This window comes from Echinops telfairi, unplaced genomic scaffold (assembly GCF_000313985.2).
Source record: "Echinops telfairi isolate 266 unplaced genomic scaffold, ASM31398v2 ScPeMD7_2;HRSCAF=8, whole genome shotgun sequence".
Lineage (NCBI taxonomy): Eukaryota > Metazoa > Chordata > Mammalia > Afrosoricida > Tenrecidae > Echinops > Echinops telfairi.
Window position 1 is genome coordinate 25,016,363 of NW_022103898.1, and position 27,586 is coordinate 25,043,948.

Consider the following 27,586-nt stretch of genomic DNA (forward strand, 5'->3'; position numbering starts at 1 on the left):
GCTGTTGTATTTCTCTTCATATCAACATCCTGCAAGGTAATATATGTATGTTATATAAATAATAAGTATGGTATGTAGTATATGTAATGCTATATCATAATATATAATGGGTATTTTGTGTGTGTGTGTGTGTATATATATATATATATATATAGTCTCTCCCCTTTGTGAAGGTAAGGAATTGGTTGTGTCCTACACTAGAATACCTAGTCCCTAGAAAAATACGTGGTACGGATCTCAAAACTCACTGACATCCAATCGCTTTTGACTCATAGCAACGGAGTAGAACTGCCCCTGTGGGTTTCTGGGGTATAAATCTTATAAATATTTATGGAATCAGAAAGCTACATCTTTCTACCCTACTTGACACATAGTATTTACTTAGGGACAAAAACACATATATTTGCTCTATACGGTTTTATTTTTTAATAGATATTAGTGAAAGATCTCATTTTTAGGATTTTGTTTTTACAAAACCATTGTGGTTTTCAGCCTGAGAAACATTGTTGAATACAGGTATCCACACTCCACCTTACCCAATTAGAATCTTTGTGGTTAGGATTTGGAGTTTGAGTATATGCATTTTGGATAATACTCTTCCATCTAAAAGCTGTTTTAAATTATAACATTAAAATAATTTTTATTTAAAACATTGAAGGAAGAATTGTTAGTTTTCTTTAAATATTAAATTTTAAGCCTCTCAGTATTCTGGCGCTTAGTTCCTGCCCATCCCTTTTGCTTGGTGTCCCTGCGTCTAAGCAGGGCTCCATTTCCTTCTGCTTCAGACTTGTCCGTTTCAGCTCATTTGCCCAGTTTTCATCCCTTTGCCTCCCTTCTGTCTTTGGGGCTGGTCCTTCTACGTCTGAAGCATGTCCAGGGTTCTAGGAAAGCAAATCATCTTGCTACTTTGTGGCAAATCCCCCTCTACAGGCTCATGGACCTGGTCTTCCTCTATAAGGCTAAGTCATCAATCATGCCTTTATCTGCTTTCGGGTTTCGTGTATCTTGGCTCACATATGCCTCTTGGTCAGTAAAGATGGAGGTTGTGGCCTCATTTCTTTTTACCTATTGTTTGAGAAGGGTGAGAGGTGATATTTCAGAAGAAATGGGGAGCAGCATCTTGACACTGATGTCCTAAAACTTGGGAATCTATCCCAGTTAACTCTGATTTTCTTGTTTTTAGTTTATTATGCCAACCTGTATCCTGGAATCATATTCCCCAACTTTTATTTCCTATCGTTCCCTGCCCGACATTCTACTTTCCAGTCAGACAGAACCACAGATCCTTCCCCATATAAGCTCCATGCTTTTCCAACTCTGAATCTAAATTCCCCCTTCTCTTAATTACCACATAGTCAAACTCCACTTACCTCACTTGTTTCTATGAACATTCCAGTAACACATCCAGATTCTGAACCCACCAACACACAGTGCTAGAATTAATCTCTTCTTTGCAGTGGCCTCGCCAACCATTGCATCTGCGTTCTTACTGTTGAAATTAAAAACCCTCTTAATTATACCTGTGGACCTTGCCTTACTGTGTAATTGACCTGAACCACGGAGTACTTTTTCAGCAATATAGTCCTTATAGTGCCTCATGTCATCACTTCCGGTGTTGTGCCTCAGCAGCATGTCTGCATCTAGTTGTGCTTGCTATGTCGTTTCCATTAAAATGCTACAAGTTTAACTAGAAGAACATCTGAATTATCCATAGTGGAGAATTATCCGAGTCTCATGATGGTTTATATCATGGAATCACTCAGCTTCACTCATGGTTGTGGGAAGAACCTGAGTAACTTCATAGCTCTATACACTGGTGTGATATGCCCTTTTATTTTCTCTTAATCAGCTTTTCCTTCAGCTAAACTGACTCAATTCCTTATGTGTGCTTGAGAACAAAGCTAGGACATGGAGGATATTCAGAAGGAAACAACTGTGACCACTTCCTATACATATGAATCTAAGCCCAGCAAGCTTAATAGAAGGTAGACGAATTACAGATTGCCTTGTCAATAGTGAACATTTCCCTTCTCTAGCAGAATTGTAGATGCTTCTTGCTGTACTCATTATTCCCCCCTCAGCCTCAGAAGGTGGTGTTTTCATTTTAGTTGTAAATGTAGGGAACAACAAATAATGTATCAGATGACTTCTGCTTTACCTATCGATAGGATCTTGAGTAGTTTTCCATTTGGGATGTCCATTCTGAGAGGAATTAGAAGCCTACATTCAGAAATTCAGAGAATTGTTTGTGCTAACAAGGCATAGTTAAAACAAAATTTTTTAAATTTCTTATTTTTAATCATTTTATTGGGGGCCCATACAACTCTTATCACAATCCATACATCCATCCATTGTGTCAAGCACATTTGTACATTTGTTGCCATCATCATTTTCAAAACATTTTCTTTCTACTTGAGCCCTTGGTATCAGCTCCTCATTTTTCCCCTCCCTCCCTCACACTCCTTCCCTCCCTCCCTCCCTCACCTTTGATAATTTATAAATTATTATTTTTTCATGTCTTACACTGACCAATGTCTCCCTTCACCCACTTTTCTGTTGTTCATCCTCCAGGGAGGGGGTTATATGTAGATCATTGTGATCAGGTCCCCCTTTTTCCCCCCACCTTGCCTTTACCCTCCTGGTATCACTGCTCTCATTATTGGTCTGGAGGGGTTTATCTGTCCTGGATTCCCTGTGTTTCCAGCTCGTATCTGTACCAGTGTACATCCTCTGGTCTAGACGGATTTGTAAGGTAGAATTAGGATCATGATAGTGGGGGGAGGAAGCATTAACAACATAGAGGAAAGTTGTATGTTTCATCGTTGCTACACTGCACCCTGACTGGCTCGTCTCCTCCCGGCGACCCTTCTGTAAGGGGATGTCCAGTTGCCTAAAGATGGGCTTTGGGTCTCCACTCTGCACTCCCCCTCATTCACAATGATATGATTTTTTGTTCTTTGATGCCTGATACCTGATACCATCGACACCTCTTGATCACACAGGCTGACGTGCTTCTTCTATGTGGACTTTGTTGCTTCTCAGCTAGATGGCCACTTGTTTATCTTCAGTCCTTTAAGATTCCAGACACTATATCTTTTGATAGCTGGGCACCATCAGCTTTCTTCACCACATTTGCTAATGCACCCACTTTGTCTTCAGGGATCGTGTCGGGAAGGTGAGCATCATGGAATGCCAGCTTAATAGAACTTAAAAGTGTTCTTGCATTGAGGGGGAGTACCTGAGTAGAGGCCCAATGTCCATCTGCTACCTTAATACTAAACCTATAAATACATGTACATAGATCTATTTCCCCTACCTTAATACTAAACCTATAAATATATGTACATAGATCTATTTCCCCATCATCATATATAAATATATTTACATATGTACATGCCTGTATTTAGACCTCTACAAATGCCCTTTGCCTCCTAGTCCTTTCCTCTGTTTCCTTTTACTCCTCTTGTCCCACTATCATGTTCAGCCTTCATGTGGATTTCAGTTATTGCTCTTGGTTACATTGCCCTTGATCAAGCCCTCCCAGGCCAAGGAGTTCACATTTTAATTAAATTTAGAGGTCAGATTAAATGTAAAACATTTAACTTTCATTCTGAGAGGCTTTAGAAGCCTACAATCAGAAATTCAGAGAATTGTTTGTGTTAACAAAGCATAGTTGTGTGTGTTTTAAAATTTTTACTTTTAAAAAATCACTATATTTATACCAGCAGTATAAAAATTCATGACTACAATCTCAAAAATATCCATCTCTATAGCTTCAGTGGAAAAAAGTCTGGTGGTGGTGAAGTGCTTGTCTGCGAACTGAATGCTTGATGGTTTAAAGTTTAAACCTTAAAGTCTAAGGTTTAAATTTGAAACCTACCTGCTGTTCCTTGGGAGGAAGACGTGGCAGTCTGCGCCCTTATGGATTACAGCCTTGGAAACCTCCTGTGGGAGTTCTGCCCTGGCCTATAGCCTCGTTCTGAGTCAGAATTGACATGACAGTAATGGGTGATTTGGTTTAATAGCACCCAGTGCCACAAGCTCTCAGACCTTTTGAGAATAATAACAGAATTTTATTTAAAATTGCCTTTATATTCATGTCATTTAACAGTATGAACTTACACCTAAATACCTATGCCAACTTTTCTGAAGTATATTATTTGTCAACTCAGTAGCATCTTTATTCTTACTAGCCCCCTCAACTCTCTTGTAATCTCTTTTATCGATTCATTCTCTAGTAAGACATAATGTAGACAGTATTTTCTCAAGATTTTTCAGCTTCTCAATATGTAGGAGCATTAATCTGTAGCATACCCATGTGGTGATCATTCACTTTGGGTAAGGGTGACAGAGAAAGTCCTGCAGATCACTGATTTACATAAGGTTAGCCTTGTTCAGGCTCCCAGAGTCTCAGGATGAACCACCGTCTTTGGTGGCTTTCTCCGTAAGCTATTTTGAAATCTTACTCTGCCTGGGTCCCAGCCACGTCTCCTGGGATGTACAGCTTTTATATTCGCGGTGCAAACTTCATTTTGAGAGGTAGGTATTTAAAACTGTTCAATTAGTATAAGCTGCTTTGAACTGAAGCCACCAACTCCTTCACTTGTCACAAGTACCGGTTCAGAGAGTAATAGCTTTGCAGCCTCCCTGCCTCTTTCTGCCACTCGTGGTGTAATACCCTTTGGGAGGGGAGTGCTGGTTGCACAGTGGTTAAGCCCTCACTGCTACCCATAGGGTCAGTGGTGTGATTCTACCAACTTCCCCACAGGAGAAGATGTGGCAGTCTGTTTCCATAAAGGAACCTTGGGAGCCTTATGGGGCTATTCCACTCTTCCGTTAGTGGGGTCACTGTGAATCAGAATTGGCTTGATGGGAAAATGTTGATATGATACAAGGATGATTAGTTCCAGAAAATAAAACTTTCTTTGTGAGCCCATTGGAATACCAAGGAAGACACCCGATCTATACCATATACTTCTAGGTATAAAATAATACGGAATTTTTTTTTTTTTTTAGCGTTTTCATATACTTCTGGTGTGACCATGTCTTGTCTGAGTCGTGTCACCTCTGAAGACTTGTGTATCCTCATCGATAAAATGAAATTGGAAGTTTCAAGCCCAGGTTTATGATCTACTTGTATACACACACACACACACACACACACACACACACACACCAGCTTAGATTTTGTGATTAGTGAATATTCCTGGAACACCTGCTGGCATTCTCTTAGTTTCTTTTTTTTTCTTTTTTAAGCAAGTTTTACACAGTGAGTAATACTGTTGTATTCCAAATGTGGCAGATAATTGATTCTGATTTAATGTTTGTTGTCATAATAGTGCAGCACAAGCCTTTACTAAATTACATATTGCTTTTATAACTTAACTGGAATTGTGTACATAGATCACTTTTCCAATAACTCTCCCCCTTTTACTGGCAGAGTTTGGTGAATCCTTTGCCAGTAATAAATTGTGCATTGGGAAAGTCCGACTTCCACATTAAGAAGCTAATGACTTGTATTTTTTAAAAACATATTTGCCAAAACAGTCCCTTCGGACACTTAGGCTTTTTTAAAGTTCTGTTTTCTTTGGCTGGTGTCAATGTGAATTGAATAACCTCCTTGGTTAGGGTGGTTCTGCTGCATCTGTTGCCAGCAATGGATGTTAGCCTAGGGAAATATGACTTTCTTTGCCTAGGGAGGAAGAGGCTCCAAATGATTATTAAAGATGTTCACCAAGAAGTCATGTATCTTGGACTGGATGAAACTAATCTGACATGAAGTTGATTACTCTAAAGATATCCAGCAGGATATAATTATTTAAGACTAATTAAAGTCTTTACTACCCCTTTATTGGGGGGATATGACCTGGCCAGCTCTAGGATAGGTTCTTGGTCACTGATTAAGAGCACAGTCAAGTAGAGGAGCTACTGTTCAAACTTAATCACAGCTGTGAAAATACTGATATTTACTTAGCTTAATAGCTATATGTATGTTATTTAATTTTTCTTACTATATCGGTACTGTAAAACAAATATGTGTTTGATTCTTTAGTAATTTCTACTTCTTACAAGTCTATATGAAGGTCATTGTTTTTTAAGAATGTGAGTGTCTGAGGGGGAACCATTTTCTAAGGTACTTTAACTTCAGTGTTCAATGAAGATAAAATGGCATGCTCAATGTCTAGACCTCTACTGCAAAAATAATTGCTTTGAAAAGGTTTAGTACAAGACTAGTTTCAATGAGGTAGAGGTTAAAGATGTCCCAATTACGGGACTTTTGCAAAATGCTGTAACACTCCATTACCACTGATAATGACCTCTATCCCTCCCCTTAGTATTCTCCCTCATGTCCCAGGTTTCCACAATGTGATCCAATGTCTCCCAGAACTCACAAACCATAGGCAAATAGCTCATGTGGTTGTAGAGACTGGGAAGTGTTTAATATATAGTTCCGACACCCATCTGATAGATTCTCCTCATTCACACCAATTTGGGTTATTGACTCACAAGATTGTGGAAGCTGATGAATCAGGTCAGGCACTAGGCCGTCAGCTCAAGTCCCAAGAACTGGAGGTCAGGTGAAGGTGATCCAGACGCAGTATCTAGAGCAAGAGTGAACTTTGCCAAAGTTGTTCAGCATAGCTACAGGAATTTCCAACCATCCGAAAGTGAAAGAAGGTCTCACTTGCTTAACCCAGCAAAGGAGCGTGCTGAATCTAGTCGCAAAGATGACTCTCCAAGTTCTGCCCAGTGGTCCGTTGTAATGGTCACTAGCATCTGATTGGTGTTTGTCCCTCGGTATCTCAGTGCTAGTCTTCTATACATGCTCCGACAGGAAGGGGCAATGAAAACAAAGACATCTTGTCTATGTCCAGGGCTTTGTTAGAGGTGTGGTTTTTGCCACCTAGTGTCAAAAGGTTAGGTGGAGGACATATTGATCACTTCTGCACATGTACATGGTTCAGGTGTACACGAAATGAGTTACATGACCCCCGTCTCCTACTTCCCTCCCTTCATCAGGCTAGGATTTACAGTGCACCACAAATGGAGGGCTATGGCTAAGCCAAACCATGCCCATGGCTACTGAGTCAATTCCAACTCATAGCAACCCTGTAACAAGAAGGGCCCATATTACGGCACTACCGACACTGCACTCACGCACACAAATGTGGATATTTGTTTATCCAATTAATTAAATCACTTGGCCAACTTTGAAAATTAAAAAAAGGAAAGTATTTATTCTTGCCATCAACTAAGTGGTCTGGCAGGCCTATTTAAATGACTCCAAGTAAAAGAAATTGCAGCTTACCAGAATTGTACACCTTATGAATAGTAACTTTGAGCTGGGGTAAATGGAAATCATATGGCTGCCAGTAGTTGTTGTTCTTCCTCTATGTGTTGTGTTATATCAGATGCAAGAAGGTTTGGAGTGAGATTTTCTCTAAGGCAGAAAACGATACCATTAGCCACCAAATAGAAGCCCCTGCAACATTACCCATACTTTGCCATGGCTTTACTCTACAGAGAACCTATAAGCAACTAATTTTTGTCAAATTTTTGGTAAAGAATAATTATGCCAGCTTTATAGATTATGACATTTCCCTGTTATTTTGGCTGTCCTTTAAACCCCAAGTTGCCTTGAAAGCTAGGGAGTTCAAAACCAGTCACACTACACACAGATTCAATGTTTATAGGTTTTTGGTTTTTTTAATGATTTTTTTTTGTCTCACTGCCTTCCTTTGCTTTTTGTATGATTGTTGTTGTTGTTAGGTGTGGTACAGTCTGTTCTGACTCGCCGTAACCCCATGTGCAAGAAGATGAAGCATTGCCGGTTCTGCACCATCCTCACAACCATTGCTGCGTTTAAGGCCATTGTTGTTGCCACTGTGTCAGTCCCTCTCCTCTTTGTCACGGATCTTTACCAAGCAAGATAGCCTTCTTCATGGACTGACTCCTCCTAGTACTAAGTCTGAACTACCTGAGACAAAAATCTTGCCACCTTTGCTTCTTAGGAACATAGTGACTATAGAAAGAATTAAACAATGGTATTGCTAAGCTGATGAGTTTTTATTTTCTTGTTTGTTTCTTTGTGTGAGAAAAAATTAGATTGGAGGAAAGTCTGATTGGACAGACACCACCAAGTTAGATAGTTGTCAGTATCCATTCGGTAGTTTTATTTGTGCCCTCTTTGGTTTGTATATATACCTCATCTATTCTTTACTAATTCTATTCATGACATCATCATACAGCCCAGAATATGCTAGTACTGCTATGAATTTTTTTTTTTCATTATATAGTAACCTGTAGGTGACATTATCAGGAGATCTGGTAGTGTGGTGGGTCATGATTTGGGCTGCTAACTACAAGATCAGTGGTTCAAAACACAAGCCACTCTGGGAGAGCTCAAACCTACCCCAGTAACCATTTAGTCTTGGAAACCCACAAGGGCAGTTCTACTCTGCATATAGGATTGCTATAAGTTGGAAGTGAATTTGGAATTTGAATTTAGGTGGCATTATTTCCAGGAGTTATGTGCTTACCACAAATAAAGTACTAATACTACCATATATATTCTTGTATAAGCCAAGTTTTTCAGCACATTTTTATGCAGTTTTTGTGGTAAAATTAGGTGCCTCTGCTAGGATTCAGGTCAGCTTATACATGAGTATATACAGTAACTAGAAGACCTATTTTAGATTGCAAACTTTAGGAGGATTTGAAATTCTTAATAAACCTTAAAAAGTAGCCACACACCAATTGGCTGATTTACATGGATGGCAGTTGCAGAAAAATATTTCCGTGCTATGTTCTTGGGATCTTTGGGGTTTTTTTTATAACATACCAGATTATTAGCAATTACTTCTTAGTTAGAAATAAAAAGAATAAGTAAATTGTTAATGCAAAGTAATATGTGTGTGCTTTTAAAAATTGAAGGTAATTTAGATTTACTAAGTATGTAAAAATCTTTTTTTCTCAAATGTAAAAATGTGTTTGAAGAGTGTGTTTATACAGGAACTTTTTTCCCCTATCATATTTTTGTGTCATTAGGATAATCAAATAATGTGTAGAGTGATTAATCTGAAACAATCCTTACAAGCTAAAACCCATAGCTCTTGATTTCTGTCTTTTATTTTGCTAAAGTGCAAATAAAATAATGCTTTTCTGCATGAAATTCACTATAGCACCATACCTGTGAGCCCTTCATGCTCCGGATCTTTCTCCTCATGAGAGAAAGAGATGTAGGGAAAATGATAACCCGTCAAAAGCAGCAAGGACATTTGGCAGAAAAATATTTTGGCCTTCAATTTCCACATCTTTCGTTCCAACTCAAACAACTCTCTTACCTCTGATTTGAGAGGTTTTGACGAAAGGAACAGCACTACACTCTGAAGCTCCTAAGGAGCTTCTTGACGATTGACAGTCGGTAGCTTGTGTGGGATAGTTCTTTGACTCTGACTCCACCACAGTTTTTTACTTCTTGAACTTTGATTTTCAAGAACCCTCTTTCCCACTGACCGTCTCTGCCAAAAACAAAAGACCACACATACATGCTTTCCAAATTGGTGGGAAAGAAGCAATAGGCATGTAAATTAGTAGTCATTTATAGTTACTGATTTTTATATTCCTTTAAATTGTGTATCTTGCTGCTTTGCTAAGTCTTTGGTATTTCCTCTGTGTAAGGTCATATCATATAGTTTCATTTCTTTCCCAAGTAGGATACCTTATTTCATTTTCTTGCCCTGTATCTCTGGCTAAGACTTTCAGCCCAATTTTGAATAGAAGTGGTGATAAATATATTTCTCTTTTTTGCGTAAAGCTGTAGACTATCCACTTTTTTTTTCAATTGTGGAGGTAAAGGTTTATGTATTAGATCATCTTCACATTCATTGTTTTAAACAACTTATCAAACCTCCCATTGGCTTTCCCTGCTTCCCTCCCGCCCCCCTCCGCCCCCCACTTTTCCCCCATCTCCCTCTTGTAGTATATTATCTTTCCCTTTGCCAGAGTTAACACCTGTCTGCCCTCTAGCTTATGGCTTCCCCCTCCCACCCCTAGTAACCTACAAAGTCTCTTTCTTTTGGTATGAAAGAGGGTATACCTTTTCGTGATAAAAAATTTTAATGTAACAGTGGTCTCATACAATATTTATCCTCCTGTTGTTGACTAACTCCAACTCAGCATTAGGTCTTCTAAGTCCTTGCATGTCGAGATGTTTCACAGTTTCTTCATTAATATATTTCCTGAAGGGATGATTAAAGAGTACCATATTACTCTTAAATCAAGAAATACCCCCAGCAACACCCCCCAAAAAACCCAAATTTACTACCATCGAGTTGATTCCAACTCATAGTGTTCCTATAAGACAGAGTAGAACTGTCCCTTTGGGTTTCTGAGACTTTAAAATTTTTACAGCTTTCTGCAGCCTCATTTTTCTCTCATGGAGCTGCTGGTGGGTTTGAACTACCCACCTAGTAGTTAACAGCTCAATGTGTAACCCACTACACTACCAGAGCTCCCTAATGAGTATACTAGTAGCTACAAAATGCAAAGAAAATACTGTGCACTCTTTTTGGTCATTAAGTATCTGCTTTTTATCATGTTAAAAATATTTTACCCAGGAAATAAAACAGAGTCACCTGTGGGAATTGACACAACAGTATTTCAGATGGTCTCATGACAGTAGAATCCACATTAAAAAAATAATTTCCTTAAACTTTTCTTCATAGCCATTTAGGTTAACTTTATTTTCCATCCCTGAAAAATACTTATAGAACTTATAATATGTATTTGTTGTGTGACTGAAGTATCAGGAACAGCCTTACCAAACTCCTGGGGTCCTTGTCATGAACAATGTCTTTTTTTTTTTTAACAGTGTCATTTTTAAAGGTGATCTGTAAACAGCCATTGAGAAAGTCAGTGAGATTGATCTCTTGGAGTAAGTTATTATAAAATGACTAAATTAATGTTAGTTTTCAGAGAAACAACTGTGTATATCATCTATCTAAATTTATGAGCTTCATCTTTATCCATATCTTTAGGTTCAAGTTAACAACTCCTAGTAGCAACAATATCAAAATTAATTAGTATCAGATTCTAGCTTTTAAAACTTTGTACAAATTTAAATATGCACAAGTCATTACAACTAAGACTTTGTGTTATTGAGATGGCCATATTTATTTTACAGTAATTAAAAGGTATGTTTAAATTCAATTTACACTCTTTTCTAATAGCTTCCACAAAGATAAAAAAATAACCATTAAATCATTGCTTTCTTTTATGTTATAATTTGTTTAGGAAACATTTTTATCATATAAAACATTTTATATAAAAACTTTTATTCTAAATATAATACTCCTAGTAAATTTCATAAAATACAATATAACTCTTTTAAAGATAGCACTCTGAAAAAGGAAAAGCTAATTGAATCCATTTCACTTATTTCAAATTTAAGTAAAATGAGTTGGACCACACAACAGGTTCCCTTCATCCCATAACATCTTTTCATTCCCAGTTGTTTCTCCTCTCCTGAAAATTAAAACGGTACTATCCACCCACCAACTCAATAAATCTTTTCGTTCCCATTGCCCTAGATCAGGGGGGAAAAACTTGATGTTTTAATACTTCATACCTAAGTTGTTGAAATTCAGGTTCATAAATTGAGAAGTAAAATCTAAAATATAAAGTGTGGGATTCTAGGAGAATAATTTATCTTGGTTAAATTGAGTAAGAGGATTTTTTTTGGGGGGGGGTTGTTTTTCCCTTCTAAAACTTTAGGAAAATTTCAACATGGCTGCTAAAGGGATTTAGTAGCTTAGCTTTCATTAACACAAATAACAAATGAAGACAAATATTGGCAGGTCTGTATATCGCATAACCAATTTTGTGCTATAAGAGACTAGTATTTTACTGTTAGTGCTGCCATCATAATTTCATTAGTGTGGCTACTTTGTACACTTTCTTTAGTGACGCAAATGCAGACGTGATTCTTTGGAACATCAGACTTACGGCTGCCTTCTCTCTTCTCCTTTACTTATGTTGGACAAACTGCGGTTTTCGCTTGCCAAAAAAAATCCCACAGTTCAGTAGACTTCAGTTTTGAGGTCTCTTGTGTCCTCCTTAGACCACCAATAGTTTTGTCCCTTGGAGATCAGAAATTGGACACTTTCTGTTTGATGTTCAACAAACCAGACTCTGTTCTTTGACCTCTGGGGAAGAATATAGCAAAACAACAAATTTTCTAAGCAACATCACTGGAAACTTAGCAGCAAATCCCTTTGGAATGTGTCCTTTGAAACCCAGTCCAAATTACTCTTTGGCAATTAACTTTATGAGATTTGTATTAATGTGATGATGATAATAGTAAATTCTCTAATAGGATAAGGCTTTAGCAGTTGTATATCTTTTCCTTTATATACTGAAATGACTAAAGGCCAAATTTGAGGTATATTTGTACTCTTGTGCTATGACTAGTTCCAAGAAACTACGGTAAAATACGCAATTACAGATTCAGCTTTCTATTAGAGTTGTACTATAACCAATTCCATGAGCTTAGTATTAAAGTAGGTTGGTTCATCTAATTCCATCAACTTCCTTGTTCCCCATTGCTCCTTTCCCAATCTCCACCCGTACTCCGTACACATGTTCTTTGCTATATTTTAGGAAACTTTTCAACCCCATTTTTCTTCCCTTCTGTTTTCTCGGTTTTGTAACTTATTTGTATAACCTTTCCAGTGACATCCTGTGGATTATGCGAAAGTCAAAATAAATCACAGTTGCATTTGTAGAAAGATCTTATACCATCAAACCTTGCTTCATAAAAGCTGAGAGGCATGACGTTAACTCTGCTCTTTTTCCTGTTCTCTTAGGTTGTTGTCGTTGTTTTTTAATGAAATGTGCCAAGCCCCTAGATTTTTCCCTGTAATCTTAAATAGTTGAATGGTATTAATTATCAAGTGAAATACCCATCCTTTTAATTCTAATAGTCTGCTTTCTTCTCTAATACTAAAGTTAAACTAATTTCATTATTCAGTAATTAATAAGTAGGAGCCCTGGTGGCATCGTGGTGAAGCATTGGGCTGCTAACCGAAAGGTCAGCAGTTTGAAACCAACAGCTGCTTCATGGGAGAAAGACCAAGCTTTCTAATTATTTTTAAATCTGTTTAGCTCAAGTCTTGGCCCAAGCTAGTCTATTTTAAAAGTGGCACTAGTTTTATCTCTTATTTACTTTATTTCAAACATGAGTTCTATTTTCCTCTCTTGTCTTTCATTTGTTCTTGAACTTAAAAAATGACAAACTACCACTCGCTTGGTCTTCCAAACCTACAGTATTTCACTTTTCAGAACATCTTAAAGATTGCTGCTATTAAAAAAATGTTGCTTTCAAGGGCACACTTTTGAAGAGAATTCTGTCACGATGCTGTTCCGCTTTGTCCATCAAATATTTAGGATCACTACCATCTATGTCAGTGTGTCCTACTGTGGTGGCTTGAGTGTTGTTATGATGCTAGAAACTATGCCACTAATGGTCCAAACCCATGGTGGGCAGGTTCAGTGGACCTTACAGACTAGGAAGAAAGGCCTGGCAAGCTACTTCTGAAAATTAGCTAATGGAAGAAAGCCCTGTGAATCACAACAGAATATCTTTTCATAGTGTGCTAGAAGGTGAATCTCCAATGTTGCAAATCACTCAAAATAACACAGCCATGGCAATAACTGACTTAAAGCCACATCAGTGATGGTGCCGACTGTACAGGACAGGACAATGTGTCTGTGTTGTACACGGTGTCATTGCAGGTGAGAGATGACTCCAAGGCTAAAAACGACGTTTCGGATGAGTCTTCCAGATTAAATTTTACCAGTGTGTAATATAAAGCAATTATAGAGATCTGCAGTGGCAGCCTTGTTTTTGCTGTCTCTCAGGAAAGATTGTTCTGAATAACCTGTGACTTTGAAAGAAAGCCTTGCTTTACACAATTATCTATGTATTGTGATGAATTGTATGAGCCCCAATAAATTGATTTTTTTTTAAAAAGAAAAAGAAAGCCTTTGCTTTCCTGACCTCCTCTAATCTAGCAAGCTGGGCAGAGATTTGTGCTGAGCTCCGACAAAACCCAGGTAGGAGATTATGGTCCAGAAGGCATCTTTTGACTCCTTGTGTGATGGTATTTTCTTGGCAAATAGGAAGGCAAATAATAACTAAATTTTTAATAGGGTTTTCTTATGTAAGAAAATTATGATTGCTAATGATAATTTGACATGATCTGCAACATTTCTATGAGTGAGAACTTTGAAGGTTTTTTTTTAAATTGAATTTGTGATCCATTTGACTTCCACATTTATACATCTACTGGTTTGTACAACTCTGATTTGGTGGGGTGAATTGTAAGACATCAGCATTTAGACTAATATCTAGATAAGTATATATCTGTTCTTAAAAGAAATGCATTTTGTCAACCTAATGTATGATAGGCTACTTAAAGATGTATGTATATTTCCAAGTCTGTATGTTTTCTCTGTTAAACAAATTTCTTCCCTATATTTAAAACGAGCTCATTTTTTTCACTGACCCTCAAGCCCAATTTTCTTTTGGCTGACATTACCCTTTGTACAGGCCTCTGTTGTGATTTTTTACTGCAGTATTTTAGTCATCTAATAAACTGTGTACCCTGAGGACAGGTTGATTATTGCTTTATGTTCCCAGCATACAGTATACTGCCATAGTGATGTCAAAGATTGAATCATGTGGCTTTGATATCAGAATTTTACTGTTAACCACAGTAAAAGTACTGCTAACAATTGTATAAGCAATAAGCAGCATCATGATAGATGGAGAAAATATTAACATTGTAAGTGCAGGGGCAGTGGATTATTTAATGTGGCTCCTCTAGCCAGCCTCTAAATCCCACCAAAAGACCTTTCCCTGAAGGGTCTGTTAAGAAGGTCAGGGAAGATACTGACAGCACTTACCTGTGAGTAGTTGTGAACAGAATTCTCTGGAATGACATCTGGCTGTGTATAAAATGAGCCCTCCAAGAAGCAGGAGGAGAAATCTCATTCCCAGTAAGAGCCAGGAGTGGAGCACATGCGATTCCCATGCAAAGAACCTCCTGGATCCAGAAGACAGCTCTACATCAGAGGAGCAACAGCAGAACCAGGAGCCACAGCGTGGAACAGAGTGGTGCATTGCCCAACCCACGGAGGAAGAAAAGCCGAGTGCTTTTGTGTAGGAGCTTGGCATGTGGAGTGGGGTGCTTCTGGGCACTTAATTGGAAAAATGGGGCTTGCCGACCAAGGGAGCTTGAGCTGAATGCCTTCAGGTTTAGGCTTACAGTGGAGGGGTGTGCCCCTTTGGGCGTTTGCTAGCAGACCTGAAAGAACTTTGTGACGTGTCCTGATAAATTGCTCAACCCTGGTAATTTCTCACTGGCATTACAATTTGTTAACTTCCTTACTAAATCTTGTAATCATGAATTTTGTCTGTGAGTTCTCTGTAGCCATGGCAAACAATAGGTAAAATAGAGGACATTATTTAAGACAATTCAGTCAGGATTTCATTTTTTTGGATCCACAATCAATACCCATGGAAACAGTACCCAAGAAATCAACATGTACTGCATTGGGAAAGTCTTCAGAAAAAGATCTCATTGAAGTGTCAGAAAAGCAAAATTATCACTTTGAGGACTAATGTCCAGCTAACCCAAGCAATATAGTATTTTCAGTCACCTCATATACATTCAAAAGTTGAACAGTGAATAAAGAAGAACAAAGACGAATTGATGGCTCTGAATTATGTGTTGGGAAACAATCATAGATAGGCCAGTGACTGCCCAAAGGATGAACAATTCTGTCTTGAAAGTAGTACAACCAGTATGCTCCTTGGAAGTGAGGATGGTGAGACTTTGTGTAATCTCCTTTGCACATATCAGGAGGGACCAGTCCCTGGAGAAGGAAATCGTGCTTGGTAAAGTACAGGGCTCTGAGAAACTAGACAGAGCATCAGTGTTTCCAAGAGCCTCAAAATATCCTGAAGTTCAGTACTGTCACAACTAGCTAGTCACCTGGGATGACCACAGGGAAAAGTATGCAACAAAAAAGGAGAGGTGATTGGTCATTTTCTCACATGAGCCCTGGCTTGGTTTACTTGTGTTACCTGGGACGAAGAGATACAAAACATAGTGTCCACACTTGCTTCTGAAGGTAATATAATCAGTGCCTTCAAAGTTGCACTTACTCTGTCCAGAAAGGGAGAAGTGGGGAGGTTGACAAACTTGAGTGAATCATATCTCCCCAAAGCTTTACAAGTGAGTTTTCAATAAATATTTATTCATGAAATAATTTCCCTTTTCAAGAGAATGTGTAATCATTTCTTATCCATCCTTTTCTTTATATTTTGATGTTCTTAATCTGAACTTTGAAATTCACACGTTCGCAATGTTTTTGCAACATACACATGTAGAATTATTATTACTCGATGTTTATAGTAGTATAGGAGAAATGTAATAATACAGTGCCAAGGGGGTTATTGAATTTAATTTTATTTTTTGCACCGAATATGTCCAAAGGGAATTGGGCCATATGCTTGTTAAAAGAACAGAAACATGTCTCTCCTTGAGCATAGAGAGCGCGGTGATCTTTGCTTTAAAGTTGTTGTTCATATTGCTAAGTACTTACCAGCACTTTAGCCCTTTGAATCATCACTGTTTTCTCTGTTTTGGTGCCATCCAATTTAATTTTTATGTAAAATGATATTGGCTATATGATAAATTGCATTAAGTCAATGTAAAATGTGTGCCTTATTCAAATGTTGTGCACACATATAAAGACAAAATAAGCACTACTTTAAGTAAGTAGGCATCTAAACATCTTCTGTAGGATCGTAAATGAAGACATACAAGGGAAGTAACTTAATGATTGAATTACTGTCTTGTACCCTTCACTTAGGGTGTTCCGGTGATGGCAATAAGAAACAAGATGGTAGCTGAAGGACTAGACCCAGATCTCCTGGAGTAAGTAATTCTCCTAATCTATTACTGTCAAGATCTTAAAATGATAAGAAATTAAAGTTACACATAAAACTTTACATAAACACATTTTTTCCGTACATAGTATAGAAAAGTGTTTTATGCTTGAAGTAACTACGCTTTGGTGACGTAGTGTTTACATGTTGGGCTGCCATCCGAAAGGTCGCGGTTTGAACCCACCAGCCACTCCATGGGAGGAAAACTGGGCTTTCTGCTCCTGTAAAAAGTTAGTCTCGGAAACGTACCGCGGCAGTTCTTCCTGTGTCCTGCAGGGTTGCTGTGAGTCAGCATCAGCTTCATGACAGTGAGGGTTTTTTGTCTTTAACCATCTTAATAAAATAGTGCTTCTACTTTTTTTTTCAATCTGTGCTTCTAAAACCAGCCATCACACATTTTAAGACATCCTTGATGAATCTAGATGTTCAAAGGAGGTGGAGTTTGATGACAGTTTTGTTGGATGGCTGTAGTGTTTGTAAGAGGCATGCTCATTTCTTAGTATTTCTGTGATCTAACTGTTCTCTTTTTTATTAAAAGATCATTTTATTGGGGACTCTTACAACTCTTGTTACAATCCACACATCACTTGCATCAGGCATGTTTGTACATATGCTGCCTTCATTCTTTTCTAGACATTTGCTTTCTATTGAGCCCTTGATATCAGCTCCTCTTTCCCCCTCCCCCATAACCCCTTGATAGATTTTAAATTGTTATTATTTTCATATCTCACGCTTAGCGCTGTCTCCCTTCCCCCATGTTTTCTGTGGTTCTTCCCCCTGGAGAGGGGTTTATGGTTATGTGTCAATTATTGCGATCGGTTACCCCTTTCTCCCCTCCCCTCCCCCACTTCCCCCTACCCTTCTAGTATCACTAGTCCCACTCCTGTTCCTGGATTCTGTGTGTTGTGAGTTCCCATCTCTTATCTATACATGTGTACATGTTCCGGTTTAATCTGAATTGAGAAGCAGCACTGGGGTCATGGTAGTGAGGCCAGGGGTGGAGGAGAGGAAACCTCAAGGAAACAGAGGAATATAGTGTGTTTCATCCATGCTTTAATGCAACCTGGTTGACTAATCCCTTCCCTGTGGCCCCTCTGTGGGGGGTTGTCCCATTGTCTACAGATGGGCTTTGGATCTCTGCTCCAACCCCCTCGTTCTCAACAATATGTTTTTGTTTGTTTGTCTGTTTGTTAATGTGTCTTCTGATGCCTATTACCCTGTCCTGATGCCTTCTCATGATCGCACCAGTGGTGTGCTTTTTTCATGTGGGCTTGTTGCTTCTCTGCTGAATGGCGACTTGTGTAACTTCAAGCCTTTAAGACCTCAGATGCCATATCTTTTATTAGCTGGGCACCATCCGCTTTCTTCACCACATTTGCTTATGCACCCGTTTTGTCTTCAGCGATTGTGTTGGGAAGGTGAACATCTCAGACTGAGGGAGGATATGAGCAGAGGCCTGAAGTCCATCCACTACCTCAGTGTATTGCTGTATAAATATATGTACATAGGCCAATACCTCTGTTTTTATGGATTAATGTATTTACATATGGACACTGCTATGTTTATACCTCTATCCATTGCTTTGCTTCCTAGTTCCTTCCTCTTGTTTCCTTTTGTCTTCCTCCTGCCCCACCATCTCTTTCCCCTTATTTCCGCCTCTTGGTATCCCCTCTTAGCTAGTTTAAGGTTGCTCCCATACCCTGCCCTGATCCCTATCTCCTCCTTGTTATTGACTCTAATACCCTAGTTGTTCCCCTGTCTGTGGCGCTGGCTTCACCCTGGGACTGTTGGTCCCACTGCTTTCTCCTCGGGCATGCTTCCCATGCCTGTCTTAGGTAGGCACACCGACTATGACATAATCCAAACTGATTTAAAAAGGGGGCGGGAGGAAGAAGATTGAAAAGAGGAAAGGAGAAGGAGAAAAAAGAAAAACAAAAAGAAGAAATATACAAAAATCTCAGGTCTGTTCCCTGGCCTTCATGACTGTCCAGGAGCTGCCCCTCCCGGCCTGGAGTCCCTTTGGGGGGGCTCCTCAGGGGCTTTGTAACTTTGCTTTGCTCCAGCTGCTGGTCTGGTATGTTCTCTTCTTGGTTCTCCCCACTGTGAGGGATTCAGATTGTATTACCTCCCCACCATGTGACCCCAGAATTGTCCTCTGTCGCCATCTGCTCCAGTAAGGAAACAATGTGACACGAGCTGTTGTCGGCCGCCTCGTCCCCTCTGTGTCCCATTGGCTCCCCGCAGGGGCGTCATCCTTGGGCCTGGTGTGCCAGCGTGGGGTTCAATCTGGCTCTCTCTCTTCTTCCTTCCTGGTCTGCTTCCGTGTGGGTGTGGCCTGCTGGCCCCTCTCCCAAACCTGTAGGTTTAGTGTGTTCTGTGTCACACCTATTTCTAGGGAAGGGGTCAGTTTGGCTCTGTGGTTGGGTCCAGCCCTGTAGCTCTCTCTTTTCATGCATTCTTCCACGTGGTCATGTTGTCCTCATGGTGTGGTGCACCATGGTAGGGTCTGCATGCCCCCTCCCAATTCTGTGGAGACAAAACCAGTACTCTCTCCCTGGGTGGGTTAGTGCCCTGCTTCCTTCATCATCATCTCACTTTCGCCCCCTCCCCCTTTCTCCCTCCTCCTCCCCCTTTCCCCCCTTTTTTGTGTTGCACCAACATGTATCTCCTTGGATTTGATCTAACCTCCTCCCGACTCCCTGTACCTCAACCCGAATATTGTTATATAGGTGGCTTCTCTTCTATACTTATCGTGTTGATTACACTCACCTCAGGGACTCCAACTTTTCATGTAAGACCTTAGCATGTTGGAAAAGTGATTCTACCATGATCTTGCCTGAACCACATTGAGAAGTTAATCAAGGTAAAGCTATCAGGTACACACTAATAGATATTTTAAAAATTTATACTATTTGTATGAGTTTTATAAAATGTTTATTGAGAAATACTACTGGAAACTGTGGCTCAAAATTTGACAATAACTCATTCCATCCAAGTAAACCTGGCTAAAATATATCTTAATAGTTCATCCTGGGTAAAATATATCTTAAGGAAGTCTTCAGAATTCTTCTGTTTTGCAAGTGTCTGGATACTTATAAAGAATCCTTGCAGTTTGGGTTTTAGTTCACCCCACTGTATTTGGCTATGTTGTCCAGATATTCATACTCCACAAACCGTATATGGTAGTTTTCCTTGGTGCTCATCATCTCAAGAAAGTTTGTATTCTTGAGCGAAATAGCACAAAGCAGCCCTTTTCTCATACCTTATCTTCCAAAATATGAAACTTAAGAATTCTTTTAAACTGCAAGAATGGATTTTCAGCATGTCTCTATGGTGTTCATCCAAGCATCCAACAGGTCAAGTATAATGGTATGCCTGGTCATTTGAAATAAAGTTTCACCAGGACATTTGGCATTTGTTCTGGAAACTTTTTCTGATGCACACAGAAAAGCAGTTGGATTTTTTAAAAAAGCAGATGGATTGTGACATCTATTTCGGTGTGAATTGAATATTTGGGTTCCTCCATTCAGGTGCTCATTGAGATATCTGATATGTTTAACATGGCTGTGGCCTCCTTTTAGCTCCTGGAAATACACAGTACTCCTCAAATAACAGAGGGCTACAGTGACCACTGTGGGAGAACGCTGTAGCGGGCTGCTCCCATACAGAACCTCAAATAACAGGGCTACAGTGACCACTGTGGGAGAACACTGTGGCAGGCTGCTCCCATAAAGATTTACAGCCTTGGAAACACTACAGGTGTTTCTACTCTTTCCTGTAGGCTTGCTCTGAGTCAGGATCCACTCGATGGCAGTGGGTTCTTTGTTGTTGTTGTTGTTGTTGTTTAAAGACCTTTAAAATGATGACTATTCTTTCTAGAGAGAACATAATAAATGGAAAAGTAGCAGCCTTCTAAGTATCAGCATATGTTAGCTATCCACTCCCTTTACCTCCTCCTGGCTTAATTTCATCCTGTATCCAGGTTTCATAATCCTTTACTTCAACCTCCCACCCACACTAGCAACTTGGAAGTCATCCTCGTTTCTGCCACTTCCATGCCCTCTACTATGTTAATCACTAGTCTCTCATTTTCTAAGATCTTTCAAATCTCTCCACTGCGATTGAGTCCCTTCGAATACATAGCAACCCTATATAGGGTTTCCGAGACTGCACATCTTTATGGGAGCAGACAGCTCATCTTTTCTCCTGAGGAACAGCTGGTGAGTTTGAATCCCACTGACTGGGTGAACACTCAGTGCTCCTCGGTTGAGGCCCTCACTTTGCTCACTTGCGTTGTTTCAGTAGCCTTCGGCTTGGTTTGCCTACGCTTTCAGTCCGGGAAGATCTGTGCATGCCATATTCTTGCTCCAGTCTTTATGTGACTCTCCACAGCCGTTGCTGTGTCTTTCATCAAGGTCGATTTTCTCTCTGAAGCTGCTTCTGCTAGTCTCTCACATGTACCTCGTGGAGGGGACTACTTACAGTTGTGTGAATACGTTGGTTTCTTGTTCCCTTTTGGTGCCCTTGAGTATTTTCTTTCCTCTGGGTGGAATTCCCTTCCCCTCTATTGGCCTGGCTAATTTCTTATTCTTTAAGACTGCACTTAGCTATCACTACCTTAGGAAGTCCATGGTGGATTGCTAAGGGGTGGACGCCTAGCACTCCTTCCACTCCCTTGATGTGTCTCACGTAGCCAGTTTGAGGGTGTGTCATTGTCTGTAAATGTTGAGAAGTGTTCAATTGCAAGGTGTTGCCAAGTTTTAGGGTAGAGTTCCAGGAACAGTTAGCAGTGTCTTACTGAAAGACTGCTCCTTGACCACAGCCTGGAGCCTGAATTCTGCACCATAACCTTTTAAGTTCATGCCATTGGCCACCAGGGCCGCTGGTTGGCCTCAGGGTGACTCACACAAGGAGCAAACCAGCTACAACTACTTTCAGCTAGATAAAATAAGGAGAACCAACTACCTCAATAACAGAGGAATTCTGGCACCTTTCAGAGCGTGTTTCTTAAATTTGTGGAGCCTTCTTTTGAGAGAAAAGTCTGAGCTGATGGAGGGGAAGAAAATGTGCCATAGACTTACTTTTATTTAGAATCTCAGACACCTGTTAAGCCTCAGCCAAGAACTTCCAGTAGATTGTTCTGTTTTCTTTTACAGTATACCTGTACACATTCTTTTTATTAACCTTAGTTAACCAGACAAACTCAGAACTGTCGGAAGAAATAGTTTAGCGCTGTATGCACTGGATATGGTTGATTTAGAAATAAACACTGATCAGAGAACATTGTTATTTGTGCATAAAAATGTGTAAGAGAAGAGAATTTTAAACTAAGGCAGCTTATATGACACAGAATGAGGGAGGACCTCGAAATTTTCCTCAAAGAAGGTTTAAAGTCTGGGGGCAAAGGAAGAAGAGCTGATATCAAAGGCTCAAATAGAAAGTAAATGTTTAAAAAATGATGATGGCAATATATGTGCAAATATGCTTGATACAATTGATGTATGGAATGTTACAATAGCTGAAAGAGCACCCAATAAAATGAAGGAAAAAAAGTCTGAAGAAAATTGTATAAAAACCAAGAAAATGCTTGGTAATTAACATGGAAATAACATTTTTATACTTCTACGTGATTTTTAAAAATCTGAGTTTCTAAAAGTAACTTTTTTATTAATCATTTTATTGAGACCTCTTACAGATTCATAACATTCCATAAATCAAATGGATTGAGCATAATTGCACAATTGCTACTACAATCAGTTGCAAAGCATTTTCTTTCTTCTTGATCTCTTTGATATCAGCTCCCCTTATCCCCTTCTTCCCCCACCCTTTCCCCCAGGAACACTTATTGTTATGTTACTATTCAATTATTTATATATACATATTTTAATGACCGTATCTTACCCCATCCAATATATCCATTCACCTAAAATTCTGTTATTCGCTCCCCTTGAGTGGGGTTATACAGTCATCATTGCTGTCAGCTCCTCCGTCCCCTTCCCCAACTCTCTTCCAGTATCCTCAGGGGATCATTAATCCCACTGCTGTTTCTGAAGAGTCACCCATCTGGCATTTCTGCATCGAACAATCTTAATTATACAAATGAATATATGTAGGTCTAACAATATTAATGAGGTAAATTATAAGCCTTAACAGTAAGGGAGAGGAAATTTTAAAGAACCAAAGGATAGTTATGTATTTCATCAGTGCTCTACCGCACCTTGGATTTATCATCCCTTCTGTGTGGCCCTTCTGAGGGGGTCTGTCCAATTATCTTACAGATGGGTTTGGGGTCTCCACTATATCCACACCCCTTCACTTCAATTTGGTTGCTTGTTACTGAATTTCTGATACCTATTCCCATTGACACCTCATGATTACACAGGCTGGTGCGCTTCTTCCATGTGGGCTCTGTGGCATTCCTGCTACATGGCCACTTGTTTAACTTCAAGCCTTTGAGATCCCAGATGCTTTAGCTTTTAATATCCAGGCACCATCAGCTGTCTTCACATTTGCTTATGCATCCATTTTGTCTTCAGTGATCCTGTCAAGAAGGTATCATACAATGCCACATTTTTAGAACAAATCGTTCTTGTACTTAGGTAAGACGTTAGTAGGGGCCCAAAGTCTGTCTGCTTCCTTATTTTATTACATGTATGCACACGTATAGACAAATACACACATATAAAAATAATTCTTAACATAATCAAAAATTGGTTTTCCTCAGCATGTGCAATAGAAGTTTCCAATGCCAAATAAAAGGCTGTATGAAGGGATACCTTTGTGACCATCATACTCAAAGGATTATTAATTGAAAAGAAAATGGACATTTTAAATTTGTCTAAAGATTCATCTGTTTTTATTTTGCCAGAAATATAGATGTGTTAAGCCGGTTGACTAGAGAAACAAATCCAGTGGCACTCATATCTGTGTATAAGAGAGAGCTTTATATCAAGAAGTAATTATATATCAAGCCAACACCCCAACCCAGTCCAGATCAAGTCCATAAGTCCTATACTAGTGCGTAAGTCCCTCTCTGACTCGGGCAGCCACATGCAATGATGCAGGATGAGCACGGCGGGTGGGTGCAGAGTGTTACAGATCCCGTGGTGGTGGCTGTTTCCCATAGCTCTCAGCTCTCAGTGTGGCTCACCAGCAGAAAGGTGAAAGCAGAGAGAGGGAGATTGGCCAGCTGTGCAGAGCCATTTATCTTGGTCACCCTCCCGTCAAGCTTGACCTGATTTACAGGCTAAACTCCACCCATGTGTTCCACGGGGGTCATGCTGGCACAAAACCCTAAACTATCACAACAGACAAGGAAAATCTTACGTTATGAATTCTTTCATCCAATCCTTAGATTTTCTTACCAAGAACAAAAAAGGGGGAAAAGTTTTTTTCTTTGCATTTATATTCCACAACTCAAATCACTGTTACTCCCTAGTAATTGCTACATTTACTGCTTTGGGATAAATAGACTATTCTTTGGGCTTGCCCATCAACAAAATATTGGAATTCCTGATGATCAAAACTCAGGCAAAGACAGGTTTTGAAGGTGTTCTGCTGGCTTCGGTTCCTATTCTGCTCTGCCACTTTCTCACTCTATGACCTTGGATTCATTGCCTGACCACTCTCTGCGTCAAATGTCTCCTGCCTATCATGGGAAATACAAGAATTCAGCTCATAGAGCTGTTCAAATTAAGAAGGAGAGGGATATAAGCAATAAACACGGCTCAGGACAAGTGGTAAATGTTTGTTGTGATTTATGAGTCCCGTAAAGAAGAATGTATAGCAAATTCTAAACAATGGATTTACTAAGCTTTTGGGATTGCAACTTCTTTATAATTCTGTGGTTGTCCATATACCATTGTGATTTCAGCACAGACACATTTAGCCTACTCAAAAGAGCTATGTCTTAAATGGAGAGAAAATGTTTTGAGAAATGATGTACAAATACGCTTTACACAATTGATGTGTGTATGGATTGGGATAACAGTTGTATGAGCCCCTAATAAAATGTTTAAAAAAATAAAAAAATAAAAAAACCATGACCAAAGGGGAAAAAAAAAAGAGCTATGTCTTTAAATTATATTCTCTGTTTTCTCACAGAGATAAAATCCATATTTTGAGCTTTATTATAAAGAATAGATTTCTGTCGTTGAAAGTCAGCTGATTAGTGGTGTGGTTTGTAGCGCATTAATTTGGCTAAAGAAGACATGCAGTTAAGTTCAAGTTACTTTTCAGCCTTTTGAACAGAACCACCTCTGTTGGCATTTATCCTGAGGGCATCTGCCCAGATGGCATTTATCCCTTTTAAAAAAAATCATTTTATTGGGGGCTCATACAACTCTTACCATGTATCCCCTTTTGGTAGCACTGTTGGCATCGTGGGTTATGCATTAGACGAGGCCTACTGTAAATATTTAGAGCCTCAGAAACCCACAGGGGCCAGGGTCACTATGAGTCAGAATCCACTTCCTGGCAGTGAACTTATTTTAGCTTGGTAGCACTGTCAGGTAAGTGTTAATATAAGACACCCCGCCAGCTGCTCCTCTGGAGAGAAAAAAGAGACTGTATAGTGGAGACTGTATAGTGATTTCCACTGTATAGTGGAAATCACTATACAGGCAGGATCAGTAAGGGTCAGAATTGACTCAATGGTAGAGGGGTTTTGGTGGCATGGGATTCCCAAACTACAGAATGATCACTCTTTTGATTGCCAGAAGTAAAAGCAACTATATAAGCCTACTTATCACTGAGACAAGAGAAGATTTATTAATGTTGACCAAAAATGTAATGGGAGGCAGATAAACTTTAAAAACTGTAGTCAAGGCATTTCCCGAGGATTTTTCTGTCCTCTCGTGGAAATTCTTCTCTACCTGGGGGATTTGGTCATCTACCTCACAACACACAACAGCATGCTAGATTAAAAGTTGATTTCTGGCTGTTTGAGGACAGACCTTAATCTCCCAACTGGACAATTCCCAATGAGTATTGGTTCCATTTTTTAAGTTCTTGCTGAGCTGTATCCCTAACCACTAGCTAGCAAACATTTTATGTAAAATTATGGGACAGGAAACAGTAATGCCAAGATTTTTATATTGAAAAATTCCACTTGGGAACCTTGACTACAGTAAGAGTAATAGAGATAACAAAAGGATCAAAAGGTAGTGTTTAAAAGAAGTTGTGATGCGATAGTGGTGCCTCTGGGTAGCAGAGGGCCCTGGTGCAATAGCGATACCAGTCATTCCTAGGGCAGTGTAGTTTCTCTTGCTTTATGGTATAGTAGACATTACGTTGTGTCCCTGGTTGCAGTAATCCATATACCAAGACAAAAAACAAGATATAGCTGTCCTGAAAAGCTTTCAGAAGAAAAGAAACAAACCAAAGTGTGTATAGTGTGAGTAAGTGTAGTGCTGAAAGAAGCCGCACCAACTACTATCGTACCCAAACCAAACCGGTTGTTCCTTCCAGCTCCTGACAGTCCCCGCAGGTGTGTCGGAGTAGAACTGTGCTCCATCGGGTTTCCACTGGCAGTGTTTTGCAAGCCTGTCACTGCCAAGGTCTTCTGAGGCCCTTTTGAGAAGACTCAACCTGCTAAACATTCCGTTACCAGCCGAGCACATGAACCTTTATGCGCACCCAGGGACCCCATCTTTCATTTCAAGGTCGAAATCGCTCTATGTAACTTCCTCAGAGATCTTCACGTCGTCGTCGGCACAGCCTTGGTTTAGAAATCTGAGTGTTTTGCTCTTTCCTGAGCACCGCCAGTTGTTATCACATCTCGCTCTAACAGAACACAACTAACAGATATGTCATGTGATGCTGGTTGTCTTTGCCCAAGTCTGCGTACTAACATTTATCAAAATGTATAACACCTACAGATATATTAAGATCTTAACTCATTCATATTAAGATCTTAATTCAACCATAGTACACCCAATAGAATACAGTATGCCCTTGTTGTTTCACTTTCACTTTTCGGTTTTATTATATTTAAATGTAAATTAATGGCTTTAGTATATACTCTAGTTGACATTGAACATTACATTGAACAATAAATACCAGGGGACTTCAAAAGTTTGTGGGAAAATGGAACTAAAAGATAATGGAATTTTGTTAAACCCCCTCTACCTACTCCATCCCTACTCAGTAAAAATTTTACTAATAAGGTTTTGGGCACTTCCTCTATTTTAAATTCAACTGTTTTTAAGTTTAAAACAGATTTTTTAAAATGTTTTAAAATGACTTACCTAATCGTTTACCTTACATAAATAACTGTTTTCCCCCAAGAATGCTCATATGGTTTTTGTATCCTTAAAATGGCTGTAGTTTCAAACACAAATATAAATCTCCTTTAAGAAAACAAATTTAAGCCAATAATATTTGTATTGTAGGATTCTTTTCATGTTCCAGGTCATAGAAACCAACTCTAGCTTAAGCAAAAATTAAAAAAGGAGTTATTGGCTAATACTGCTGAGTGTCCAGGGGAAGATAGAAGGGTTCGTATCATCAAGGACAGCTGGCTAGCTGGTGTTCTCTTCCTGCCTCTCCCTACCACCTCACTCCACCTGT

At 39.3% G+C, this 27,586-nt stretch overlaps 1 protein-coding gene across 3 annotated transcripts in view; it reads left to right on the top strand.

Moving 5' to 3' along the window:
• Nucleotides 1–27,586, top strand: part of WASHC3 (WASH complex subunit 3) — a 56,271-nt gene that overhangs the window by 22,833 nt on the left and 5,852 nt on the right. For all 3 annotated transcript variants that reach the window (XM_004700354.3, XM_045291431.1, XM_045291433.1), the window contains one exon: nt 16,942–17,006. In XM_004700354.3, the coding sequence (XP_004700411.1) occupies nt 16,942–17,006 (65 nt within the window). The remainder of the gene's footprint in view (nt 1–16,941; nt 17,007–27,586) is intronic.